At 43.3% G+C, this 13,514-nt stretch overlaps 1 protein-coding gene across 3 annotated transcripts in view; it reads right to left on the minus strand.

Annotated features, from left to right (window-relative positions):
- Positions 1–13,514, minus strand: part of SMC4 (structural maintenance of chromosomes 4) — a 94,560-nt gene that overhangs the window by 19,830 nt on the left and 61,216 nt on the right. For all 3 annotated transcript variants that reach the window (XM_006123439.5, XM_075937823.1, XM_075937822.2), the window contains exons 12-17: positions 12,952–13,137; positions 11,606–11,767; positions 11,110–11,335; positions 10,930–11,009; positions 8,624–8,776; positions 8,348–8,474 (exon numbers count right to left, since the gene is read on the minus strand). In XM_006123439.5, coding sequence (XP_006123501.1) covers positions 8,348–8,474; positions 8,624–8,776; positions 10,930–11,009; positions 11,110–11,335; positions 11,606–11,767; positions 12,952–13,137 — 934 coding nt within the window. The remainder of the gene's footprint in view (positions 1–8,347; positions 8,475–8,623; positions 8,777–10,929; positions 11,010–11,109; positions 11,336–11,605; positions 11,768–12,951; positions 13,138–13,514) is intronic.

The raw sequence follows: 13,514 nt of genomic DNA on the forward strand, positions 1-13,514 counted from the left end.
TACCATGCGACTTACTTGATCTCTTTGGTGCTGGGGAGCGAGAACGGTGTTGAGCCCTCGATACCAAGGCCTGCTCTTGCGATGGAGCATCGCATGTGGACGCTGGTGCACTGTGCACCGCAGAGTGTCCAGTCGGTGCTGGCTGTAAAGCCGCCTCCATGAGGAGAAGTTTTAAATGGGAGACCCTCTCCCTGCAGGTCTTACAGGTGTCTGTTAGGTGGACCTCACCTAGACACTTCAGACAACTATCGTGAGGGTCTCCTTTGGGCATAAACTTCGCACACACAGCGCACGCCTTAAAGCCTTGCAGCCCTGGCATTCCTCACCCCCAAAGGGGGAGAAGAAAAAAACAAAGAACTACTAACTATCTAACTAATTTGAACTATTTAGAACTATTCACTAAGAGAAATGGGAACCATTAACTGCTCTAACAGAGACACGCTCCAATGACTGTCACGGGCGGTAAGGAGGAACTGAGCTGGGGGGAGCGCCAGCAGGGGCACTTATACCCCGCCATGGCAGCACCACTCCAGGAAGGTGCCCTGCCGGCGCTACGGGTACTGCTAGGGAAAACACTCCAGAAGACACGGTGCACGCGGTGCGCACACCTAATTCAAAAGGACATGAGCAACCACTCGAAGAAGAACTATCGTTACAGTACAAGGTGAGTAACAACTACTTCTTCAGTAAGTGGTGTCCCTATGGATGCTCCACTCAGGTGACTCCGTAGTAGTACCTTCCTAATGGAGGTAGGCATTGGATTCTAAGTAGAAGAAGAAAGGACCACATCTGCTAGAGATGTGGAGGGTATTGGCCCCTTGTGTAGGGCATAGTGCTATGCGAAAGTATAGTGTGAGGACCATGTGGCTGCTCTACAAATGTCTACCAATGGTACATTGTTCGGGAAGGCCGTTGTAGTGACAATAGCACCTGTGGAATGAGCCCTGATGCACTGCGGTGGCTGTCTGCCCCTAAGTCCATAAATGGTACATATGCAGCCTAGAATCCACTTGGATAGGCACTGTGCCTACACTGCTGTTCCTGTGCGTGATCCTGACCACGTCACAAAAAGCCTGTCCGATTTTCTGGTTGCCCTAGTTCTATCAAGGTAGAATGCAATTGCCATGCCACTATAAATGCAACAGTCTGCAATGAGGGCTGCAATTTCTCCTACCTTCTTGCTGATGTTATTGCCACTTTGAATGCCACCTTAGCAGTGGCTAATAGCTCAAAGGGTGTCCTAGTGAGCATGTCAAGGACCAAATTCAGGTCCCATGGTGGCACCGGGGGAGGTGAGGAGAAGGGGGGAAGGTTTGGATGCGTTTTCTGTAGGCCTGTGAGAAAACGCTTCACCATGGGATGTGCACAGAGAGAAAAGCTGTCTACTGGATCATGGAAGGCCGTCATCACCACCAGGTGGACTTGGATGGAGCAGATGGAGGGGCCTGTGTCACTGAAGTCCATGAGGTAGTCGAGTAAGGCAGGTATGGGGACTGTAGTGGGATGCAAATTGCACATCGTGCACCATTGTTGAAAACGTGTCCACTTATTTTGATAGATGCTTCTCATAGAGAGACGCCAACTGTTTAGAAGAACTTGTTTGACTCTGTCGAACAGGTGAGTGCTTCATTCTGGAACCATGGAAAAACCATGCCGTGAGTTTTATGGTTTTGATATTGAGATGACATATACAGCCATGATGCTCTGAGGGGAGATTCGGCACCGCCAGGAGAAGGATAGGTTGATCTATTGACAGGTAGTGTAGATAAGGGAACCAGGGCTGTCTTGGCCAGGCTGGGTCTATTAAAATTACTGTGGGCCAATCGGATCTTGTTGATCACTCTGGCAATGAGCTGAATTGGTGGAAAAACAAAGTAGGGGAGCTATCCAGAGGATGGGTGAAGGTATCTCCTTCTGATCTCTTGCCTCGTTCTGTCCGAGAGCAGAATCTGTGGCATTTGTGGTTGTGAGGTGTTGCAAAGAGGTCTATAGTTGGAACCCCCATTTGCAGAAGATTGAAAGGAGGACATTGGTATTGATCTCCCACTCATGCTGATCTGAGAAATGTCTGCTCAGTTTTTTGGCTCTCACATTCAGTTGTCCTGGTATGTACATGGCCGTTGGGGTTATCTAGTTTCTGATGCACCAGTTCCAGAATGTGACTGCCTCAGCACATAGTGTGTGAGATCAGGCACTCCCTTGCCTATTGACATAAAACATAGGCGGTGTGTTGTCCGTGACAACACAAATAGTTTTGCCCTTTATCGGGGGAAGGAAATGGGCGCAAGCCCTGTGAATGGCACTTAGTTCTAGGATATTGATGTGAAAGTGTCTCTTGTGTTGGGCCCATGTACCCTGTATTGATGCTGCGCAACAGTGGGCTTCCCAGACCCATGAGTGATACATTTATTGTTATAGTAACTGAAGGGTCTGGTTGGTGGAAGGGTATACCAATGAGGAGGTTGTTCGGAGATGTCCACCATTCGAGGGACTCCAGCACTGGTGAAGGAAGTGAGAGGTGCTTTGCTAGGCTGTGTTGGGTTGGTATATAGTTGATTGCAAGCCAATGTTGTAGGCAACGCATGTGCAGCCATATGAACGTTGTGGCCGCCTTATGCCGCAGTAATTGAAGGCACATGCAGGCCGTGGAGAAGGAGGGCTGTTTGACCTGTTGAACGAGGTCACAGATCGCTCTGAATCTTTGTGGTGGGAGGTAGGCTCTTGCTGTGACTGAGTCTAGTAATGCCCCAAATGAACTCTATCTTCTGTGTGGGCTGTATGGTGGATTTTTGCATGTTGATAGGCAGGTGAAGTCGGGAAAAACATTCCCTGGTAATAGTTATAACAGTAGTTTGCTGATAGGTAGGGTCCTTGATTAGACAATTGTCTAGGTAAGGGAAGATAATGATGTTTTGTCTTCTGAGAAAGGCCATGACTACGGCTAGGGTCTTCAAAAATACTCAAGGGGCCATAGAGAGGCCAAAGGGGAGGACTCTATATTGATAATGATCTTATCCCACGACAAATCTGAGGAAATCTTCTGTGGGATGGATGGTCACATGGAAATGTGTGTCTTGTAGGTTGAGGGCTGAGAACCAGTCCCCTTCGTCCAGTGCAAGTACGATGATTGCTAAGGTCACCATTCTGAATTTTGTGTTGCAAATGAACTTGAGTTTCCTGAGATTGAGGATTGGTCTCCATCCCTCTGTTTTCTTGGCTGCGAGGAAATAATTGGAGTAGAACCTCCTTCTCTGATATTCCTTGGGGATGGGTTCTATTGCTCCTAAGGCAAGTAGCTTTTGCACTTCTGCTCATAATAGGGGCTTGTGAGAGGGGTCCCTAAAGAGAGATGGGGTAGAACGTTGGGTAGGGGGCATGGAAGTAAAGGGGATTATATAACCTGATCTGATAATTTCTAGGACCCATTTGTCTGTGGTAATTTGGGCCTACTGTTGGTAGAAAAAATCTCAGGCAGTGACCAAAGGTGACAACGGACTGCACTGGACTTATAGGGGTGGTTGCTCAGGCCCCCAACCAAAACTTCAAATTTTCTGCTTGTTAGAGGTAGACTGATTTGTGGAGGATTGATTTTGCGGATGCCTCCTCTTATTAGGGCATTGCTTGGGCCTGTTATCATATGGCCTCTGCTGCTGCCTGTAATAGTTGTAATTATAATCCCTCGGTTTTTGGTAGGGAGTGTATTTATGCTTCTTATTGGGAGAGGTGTACATGCCCAAGGTGCGTAGTGTCGTATGAGAGTCCTTCATAGAGTGTAGGATTTCATCTGTATTTTTAGCAAACAATTGTTTCCTGTCAAACGGAGATCCTCCACCTTTGTTTGTAATTCCTTTGGGACCCCTGATAACGTGCAAGGCCTCGTGGCTGCAATTACTATGGCTGTGGCTCTAGCCGCGGTGTCTGCGACATCCATAGTGGCCTGAAGAGCTGTTTTAGCTATTGATAAACCCTCCTTAATGATGGATTGAAGGTGAGGTCGCTTGTTTTCAGGGAGGTCCCGTAGCAAGTCTTGTAATTTGGCATAATGGCATGATTGTAATTAGCCAACAGTGCTGTATAATTAGATATACGGAACTGAAGTGTGGCCAAAGAGTACATTTTGCGGCCCTAGGGGTCTAGCCGTTTGTGTTCTTTGTAATGGGGCATAGATTCAGATTGTGAGTTCTTAGCCTTGTGATTCACAGAGTCCACCACCAGCAAATTTGGCTGTAGTTGGGAAAATAGAAAGTTCATGTACTTTGCAGGGATTAAATAATTTCTGTCCGCTCTGCAGTTTGTGGGAGGAACAGAGGCTGTATTTTGCCACAAAGCATCCGAAGGTTCAAAGATAGTTTGTCACGTTCACTGGAACCCTCTTGAGAAATTACTGAGGGCAGGTGAGGAGCGTGCAGAAATTGTGGGTGAGCGCCTAGAGATGCGATGTTGCTGGGATATAGAGGCTGTGGGCCTTGAATGGTAGGTATGGGAGGTCCGCAGCCGGTACCCTTACCATGTATCCCATGGGTTCCACTGAGGTGGGAGCTGATGTGGGGAATACATCAACGGTTGGCTGGGCCAAATGGGACATTGTTGAAGGGAGTGATCCCAGAATGAATGCTAGTGATGGCGAAGGAGAGGAGTGGCCTGATGAAAGCCTGCTCCTATGCCCACTACCATAACAAGATCTTGGGGATAGTGGTGTAGGCGAGTGGGGGCTACTCTGTGAAGTGTTAGGGTGCCCCTGCACTGTGGTGAGCCAGTTACTCCTCTTAAATCAGATTGAGGAGATTTTTGTAGGTGCTGTGTTTTGCACAGCGCTTTCTCAGGCTGTAGTGCCATGGGATGGTCAAAATCACCTGCCCGGTTAGATTGGGTGCAGAGGGAGAGCTGGAGCTGATGGAGGCAAATGCGGCTTATCTGAAGCTGCTGCCTCAGTGGTGCCAGTAGATGCAGTGGTCTTAGTTTGTGCCTCAGTTCTCCTGGCTGGCACGGACTTGCGTTTCTCTGAGGTGCTAGAGACTGATGGCACTGGGGAACAAGAGGTTCTAGGCCGCTCGGACAGGGAGCGTGCCCTTGCGGCTTGAGAGCCTTTGCAGGGTGATGAAGCTGCTCTACCCAAGGGCTTTTGCTGTGCCAGTACCTCCTCTGGTTTGTCCCTTGGTGATTGAAGAGACTTTTCCCAGAGAATAGTCTTAAGCCACATTTTGTGGTCTTTTCTGGCCCTTGCTGTCATATTCAGGCAATGAGGGCACTTCTGTGCCTCATGACACTCCCTCAGGCATTTGACACATGAGGGATGCCCATCTGAGGTAGCAAAATGCAGGACAATGTAGCACTTTAAAGACTAACAAGATGGTTTATTAGATGATGAGCTTTCGTGGGCCAGACCCACTTCTGAGGTAGGCATTGAGTCTCTGCACAAATCAAATTTTTTGAAGCTGGGGGAATCTGGCATTGCTGTGGTGAAGAAAAGCCTCCACTGTGGCTGCCGCCTCCCCTCCCCAACAAAGTAAACATTGAAAAAGGTCGAGCTAAGTAGAACTGTGAGATAAAAACCTAAAACTAACAGAGGATTTCTGTTTTTCCTGTCATGAAGAAGAGCACTGCTCTGAACTCCGTCTTCAGCCATGAATGGTTGAAAAGGAACTGATGAGACTCGCACGGCACGCACACTCCACATGTTTGGGGAGAAGGGGGAGAGCTGAGTGCGCAGCCATGACGTGAGGGGCACTGCTCACAAAAATCTCAAATCCCCGGTGCAGGCACGCACTGAGACCTGAGTGGAGCACCCACAGGGACACCACTCACTGAAGAGCTATTATTTTCAGTGCTAAAACAAACATGCTAGGTCTAAGTTAGAGAAAGTTTGCTGCTAATAACAATTTTGTAGTTTTAAAAGAAAGTTCAAGACCTGTGACCTGAGACACTCTCCAGAACAGTTTTCACCGAGATTTCTATGGGAGCTCTAAGGTACCAGGGCAGATAAAAATTGATTAAAACTAATAATCAATTTTCTCATTTAAATATAACAATTACATCTCATTACAAATATACTACACAGACACTGTTCAGCCTAACTACTAGCTCTTGCTTCTTGAAGGTTCTGGGCTTTCAGTTTCTGTCCTCAGTAGACCAAAAAGTAACATGTGCAAAGAAAAAAACAAGTTGGATAGGATTGTTTTTGTTCTGTGCTTATGTGGTGGTGGAACCTGTGCAAGCACAGCAGAGGAGTTAGATAAGACATTGTCTTAAAGACAGAAATAACATATAGGAAAGGATGGGAGTAGCAAAGAAAGGAACACTGGAATAGACAAGAAAGAAAAAGGGAAGCTATTATTCAGTACACATACAGCTTCCTATATCCCCCTATACTTTTGCCACAGAAAAACTGTCATGGCTTCTGTGTAAGAGACCCTAGACCCTATTTGGAAATATTGTTAAGAAATTCATTCCCTGGGTAAAAAAGGGAACAAGTGTCAAATGTAAGCAGTTTAAGATGATAATGCAGGATCTAGTTGCAAGAATGAAACCTCATAAGGAAAAACTCTTTATTGGAAGAAGAAAAAAAAAAAGGAAGTGGATATGATTAATTGGATCAAATGGTTAATAACTTAAATAAAAATCTAAAGTTGCCAGTTGCCACTGTCATTTTATTTTTTATTACAGAAAACATGCTCCTTATTTTGGAACATCATGACCATAAATCATAATGGTGATGCCATAAGTCTATTCCCTATTTTACTTCAGCATACCTCAGCTTTTCCAAGGGAACCTCATCCTATACTTACTTTCTCAAAAAAACAGAAGTGTAAGTTCAAAGGTGCTTACTCCAAAATTAAGCGCAGTCGGTCTTAGCTTTTTGGTAACCTGATTTAAAGCAATCCGCCCTGTAAGGTACTAAGAACATGATTTTGGTAACTAATTGACCATTCATTATCAGTGGGAAATAGGTCAATGGAGGGATGATAGGAGTTACTATAGAGAGCTTTCTGGGTGTCTGGCTGATGAGTCTTGCCCACATGCTCAGGGTTTAGCTGATCGCCATATTTGGGGTCGGGAAGGAATTTTCCTCCAGGGTAGATTGGCAGAGGCCCTGGAGGTTTTTCGCCTTCCTCTGTAGCATGGGGTACAGATCACAGCTGGAGGATTCGCTGCATCTTGGGGTCTTCAAAGTATTTGAAGGCTTCAATATCTGAGATATAGGTGAGAGGATTATTCTAGGAGGGGTGGGTGAGATTTTGTGGCCTGCGCTGTGCAGGGGGGGTCAGACTAGATGATCATAATGGTCCCTTCTGATCTTAAAGTCTATGAGTCTATAACCGTGGTCCCCAACACGGTGCCTGCGGGCGCCATGGCGCCCGCGGGGGCATTTCCATGCGCCCGCCAGGTGCTCGGGGCTGGCCTGGCACTGGGCGCATGGCAGGGGGAGCGCCGGCCCCGGGCGCGCGGCACTGGGCGGGGGGGGGGGGGGGGGGGGGGCGCCGCCGGCCCCGGGCATGCAGCTATGGGGGGGGCGCCCCCAGGCATGCGGCTTTGGGGGGGACCGCCCCCGGGGCGCAAGTGTTCCCGCCCCCTGGCGCCCGGCGGGCGAATGGCCACGCCCCCTGGCGCCCGACAACCTCCAAAGGTTGGGGACCACTGGTCTATAACTTTTGAAAATCAGGCCTCTTATTTAAGTGCTTACTTAGAAATCTAATTTTAAGATAGCAATTTTTTGAAACTCGTAGCCTAAAATTCTAGAACAAACTTTTATTAGCCACTTGGAAGAAAAGCAAGCCAGTCACTTTGTGCAAGGGAGAGGAGGCATGTTTTCATATCTATACGAATTAGTAGAAGAAAAAACAGAGATTGATTGTAGTGAGCTATTTATATCCATACATTCTACTGATGGAGGATAGAAAAATGTGCATGCTCCCTTGCTGTTGGTACTTCTCAAAGAAAGTACTGTGGCCATAGGATATGCATCTCTCTCCTTCAGTATGGTTCTGTGAAGCCAGTGCCATGAAAGAAAAAGATTTAAAAGAACTGTCAAATGTTAACACAGAACTTTTGGATGATCAAAGAGCAACATTATTAACAAAGATCAGAAAAAATGCAACACACGTTTTGTTTCAACCTTTAAATAGGTTAGTTACAGCCTAGTTTTTGGTGATAAAGATCCTAAATGAGAAGTGAAAATGAACTACTGCAAGTAACAGTAAGAAAACAGTAAGAAAAAGACTACCGACAGCACTGGAACAGAAGGTGCCTCAAGATTTTTTTTAAAAAACTCATTAGTGAATCTGAACAAAACCAGCTTTGGTAAATGGGCTTCACTATAATTTGCATTTAAGACTAAAACAAAACATACCTTTTTTGAAAGTATTAAGGTTTTTCTCTAGATGTTTCTGTTTGTTTTTGTCAGGAGCAGCAGCAATTACATTAGCCTCAAGTTCTTTAACTTGTACTTTCAAATGAACTTCTTGTTCTGATAAACTCTACAAAATAAAAGACTGTTAGAATACTGCACAAATAACAAAAGACTTCATTTTAGGAAGGGATGTAGGAGGTATAGACGTTAATATGAGAATCTACATTCACCCTTAACTATGGATATACTTAGCACCTCTGAGTAAAACACATTTACCTGGATACTCGCAGTATACTTTTCTAAAGTGTTTCTCATTTGCTGGACACTTAGATGCAATTTTGCTACGGCTTCTTCCAGCTGCCCTCTCTCTTCTTGGCACTGCATTGCTTTTATGGAATCTTTCTGTAGCTGAGATTCCATTTTATTGGCCTATAAATATGAATGTTATGTGCATGTTATTGATTAAAAAAATTCACCTATATAGCACCACCTCTTTAAATTGTGATATGCAACCCAACAAGTCCCATACAATTTATCTCCTAAAATTAAAAAAGTGAACACGGGACCTGGGACAACAGCTCAGGGAAAAATGAACAAGAAAGATTATTGCTGAGAACAACTCAGACAGCAAGAGGATACAGAAGAGCGAAAGAGGAAACTGAAGAAGACTTCTTGGCAGCATGTTTGGGGCAGGGAAGAGGGTTACAAATAAGTGATACTAGAGAAACCGTGACATGGGATGGTGGCAAAAGGGCTGATGATAAAATAGCAAAACTATTTAGAAAGGAATGTAGTCCTGAAGGGGAAGAATGAAGGCTTGTCTCACACAGAATTGCACTGGTTTGTAATAAAAGTGTTATTTCAAGCATATTAAGTTGAATTGGTTAAAAGAATTTTTGGACATGTATGTCAGTGTAAACTAGGGGTGAGCAAAGGGCCCTCTGTGGGCTGGATTTGGCCCAAGCCAGTGGATCTGGCTTGCAGCCGCTCTCTCACCCCAATCAATCCCTGGGGCCAAAGGAGCACGCAGCGGCTAAAGACATACTTTGGCTGTTTTAAAATAGCAAGATTTTCTCTCCAGCTGTGGTGCGCCTTTGCCAAGGGTGGGGAGAAAAACTTTGCACACTCCCTGCCCCCAAGCCAATCATGGCCTGGGGGCGGGGAACGTGTGCAAAGTCTCTCGCATCCTTTTGCCAGGGGCGCACAGCGGCTAGACACACATGTGGGCTGTTTTAAAACAGCGGTGTGTGTGTCTAGCTGCTGCAAGGATAAGGAGACTTTGTGCACTCCCCTATCCCCAAGTTCCGATTGGCTTGGGGGTAGGGGAGCAGCAGGGCAGCTGTGGGCCAGATCCACCGGCTTGGCACACTGGATCCAGAGACACGCTGACTGTTTTAAAATAGCCGGTATGTCTCTCTAGCCAGTTCATATTCTTGTGGGGCAAGGAGACTTTGTACGCTCCCCTGCCCCTAGGTCTTGATTGGTTTGGGGGCAGGAAGAACACCAAAAATCTCTTCCCAGTAAGCAACTAGAGGGAACACCAGCTGTTTCAAAACAGCTGGTGTTTCTCTCTAGGGAGCAGGGTAGGGGAGGAGGGAAAAGACTTCTTGTGCTCTCCCACCCCAGAAGCTAGGGACATCCTGTCTCATAGTCAATGATAAATCTATCCTCCGTTAATTTAGCGAGGTCTTTTTTTGAGCCCTGTTAAACTCCTGGTCTTCAACATCTTCTAGTAAGGAGTTCCACAGGTTGACTGTGCATTGTGTGAAGAAATACTTCCCTTTTGTTTGTTTTAAACAGGATTCCTCTGTCCTACCTATTGATTTCATTGCTCCATCAAGTCTCATGGGATTTTAATTGGAAAGGATGGTAATTTAACAATATGTAAAGGCAAATTACCAGGTCTTATGAACAGATCTTTCTTTAAATAAATCTAGTTCCTGGAGATCTTTATCTTTTGGGCTGCTCTTAGTAAGCCATACTGCTTCAGATCAACCATCTAACTTGTGTTTATCTACATATCAGCTGATAATTCTGTTTACTACAGTTTCAACCATCTGCTTAGTACTGAAGTTAGTCTGATTGGTCATTTTGTGGACTGCAGAAATCTTGAACAAACTTTGTGTTGCATAATTAGAATGATAAAAACTTAAGCTCCTGTCTTGAACTTCCAAGGCTATACTCACTGTTCTTCTGCACAACAGTTCCTTATTTTCAGTCCTTCCCCTGAACTAGTTGCTTCTTACAATTCAGTTCATAACTATTAACTTTAATCTGTCTATATGCAGGCACATATACACATGCAGATAAAGCAGCATAACATCTATAAACATAATGTAACTGGAATGGGAACAATATTCTTCATAAGTTTAAAGTGTATTATGCAATTATCAATGTGGTGAGAAATACTCCAATACAAATCTTGATAGTATCAGGTTTAGTCAGTCTTTCAGAAAGTTACAGCATTGATTGGTAAATAACATTTAAAACACATTCATATATATCTGCACACTAAAAAAATCAGGACATGTTAATGTAAGAGACAAATTTTGAAGATAATCTATGTGCAATTATGAACTAACCTCTTCTTCTGACATTTCAACCACGACAGAGGATCCCATTCTACCTTTCATTATGTTATGTCCACCTCCACTCATTGTTCCTAAAGTATGATAGGGAAAAGAAGTCAGCAAGCTAATTTCGATTTACTATCAAACAATAACATTGCAAAGATTTAAATTTAGCTTTGTATTTTAAAATACCTGACTGTTCTATGATCTGTCCTTGCAAAGTCACAACTCTCCATCTTCTGTTCCTTTGGAATGCTACTCTAATAGCCTGATCCAAGTTATTGGCTACTAAAGTATCACGTAATGCAAAGTAAAAGGCTTGGCGAATCATCTCATCTTTTACTTTCACCATGTCAAATAGACGAGGAGTGTTTTCTGGAGTCTGAATTGTATTCATATTATTTTCCCATACTGTCATCTATATGGAAAAGGAGGAATCTCAGTGTAAGTAAACACAGCCTCTGGGCATACATAGTAATTCCCTAGCACTATGCTGTTACAGATTCTTCAGAAGAATACCAGTGGATAGATATTAAATAATGATATCAAAGAGATGCCTGCTCACTTGCAAGATAAAAACCTCAAAGAAACTGATTATTATATAGCATGTACAAAGTATTTTTTCAGAACAGCTTATAATACAGGGCGAGTCAACAGTATGACTTATTTCCAGAAAACCAATACTTACTTTGTCCAAGCCTATAAATGTGGCAACTCCAATTCCTTGATTCTTCAAGAAATTCACACATTTCTGAGCTGTATCAATTGTATCTACAACAATGTAGTCTAAGGCACCGCAAGATGATGAAATAGCAACATCATACTTTTCATCTATAGCTCCCAAGTCTCCCTAGCAATTGACATATAGAGCAGAGAGACAGTTATGTTGGTCAGTATGGTAAATAACAGCGATACCCTTTTTTTCTAGGTTCTAATAGAGATGACAAAAAACATGTTAACACAACCTGAAATATAGTAATTTGTGTATTAAAAACAATGTACAGACATCTGGTTAAAGAAATAATTATTAATGCTCCAGGCAGAAAGATAATTTTGCATGGAGTATCTCAGTGTGAGCTATTAGACAAAGAACTGTCTGGAACTTGGCAGATCTAGGTTCCATTCCCTGTTCTGCCACTGGATTGCTGTTTGGTCTTGGGCAAATCAATTCACCTTTGTGCCTTGTTTTTCACATCTGTGAAATGGGGATAATGATATGGTTCAAAGCACTTAAGAGATCTGCAAATAAAAGCACTATGTAACAGCTAGGTATTAGTATTTAATCACTACTCCATCACCTTCTGTATGACTTGAGAGAACTATTTAACCTAACTCAGTTTCACCACTTCTGAAATAGAGATCACAGACCTCAAATGAAGGTTGCATGGCTTATATTATATCCACAGTGATTTAAAAATTGTGCTAACTGATTTAGTTCCTCTGGCACTGACATCTCTGTCAACACATTATGAGAGGCGGTGTCTTTTACTATAGTTATCAGATGTTTTTCAATATCAATCCTACACTAGAAATATTTCTATCGTTATTTTAAAATGACATTACGAACTCTGTTCCATCAGACTGTTTTGTAATTGCTATCACAGTGAATTACAATGTATTGTTTGAGCAGTGTCCTCTCCCCTCACTCATCTTCTACCCTACTATATCTTCCAAAGCACGGGGCTATCATGATAGGGCAGGAAGAGGGCATGGCCAAGCACAGTGGATTCTATCATAGTCAAGTGGCTCTTGTTAGAGCAGACTCTAAACTGCTTTTATGCTGGGTCAATTGTAAATTGAACCAGAGAATTAAGACGTTTTAACAGGTTTTCTTGAAAACCTTCAGCCACATGTACTGAGTGGATTTTGAAACAGGAATTGTAAAAGGCTTACATAAATAAATAAAATGCTTTGAAATCCTTGGATATACAGGATTTATAGGATGCCAAATACATTGTTGGTTCATTAACTTAGGACAATTCCAATAAGAGTAATGGCACATCTGAAGCATAAAAATCAATTCTTAAACATTACCAGTCTTCCATATATTCCAGGAATTTTTCCAGATTTCTTCTGCTGAAGTAGAGCATCAAGAACTTTTCCTCGACTGCGATTTATTGCCAAAGAACTTTTTGCTTCTTCTACCTTCTGACGGAGCTCTCTGACAAGTTTCTTAATGTCCATTTCCTCTCTTCCCAGTTTCTCAAGCTCCTTCTCTTTCTGACAGTTAAAAAAAAGTTAATTAAAATATTCATGTCTGAAAACCTCAGAAGCAGTCTCATATATTTAAAATTCAGTAACACTTATATTAATGACTGTATAACAAGTTAAGAGACAGTAAAACCATCAACCATAAGATAGCAAGTATATAGTGTTGAGTAAACAAAGAACGAAAACATTCTTTATTTAAAAAAACAATCACTAAAATTAAATGGAAAAATACATTTTGCTTAATAATTTGCACTTTCTGATAAAGTATTAAGAGAAGATACATATTTAGGTTGCATTTTCCAAGGATTCTAGAAGAGGTGGATGCCCAATTCATTTAGGCTCCTTGGAAAATCCCAGCCTTGTGCAGAAAAACAAATAGAAAATAC

This window comes from Pelodiscus sinensis, chromosome 10, assembly GCF_052426305.1.
Source record: "Pelodiscus sinensis isolate ZL-2025 chromosome 10, ASM5242630v1, whole genome shotgun sequence".
In the NCBI taxonomy this organism is placed as follows: domain Eukaryota; kingdom Metazoa; phylum Chordata; order Testudines; family Trionychidae; genus Pelodiscus; species Pelodiscus sinensis.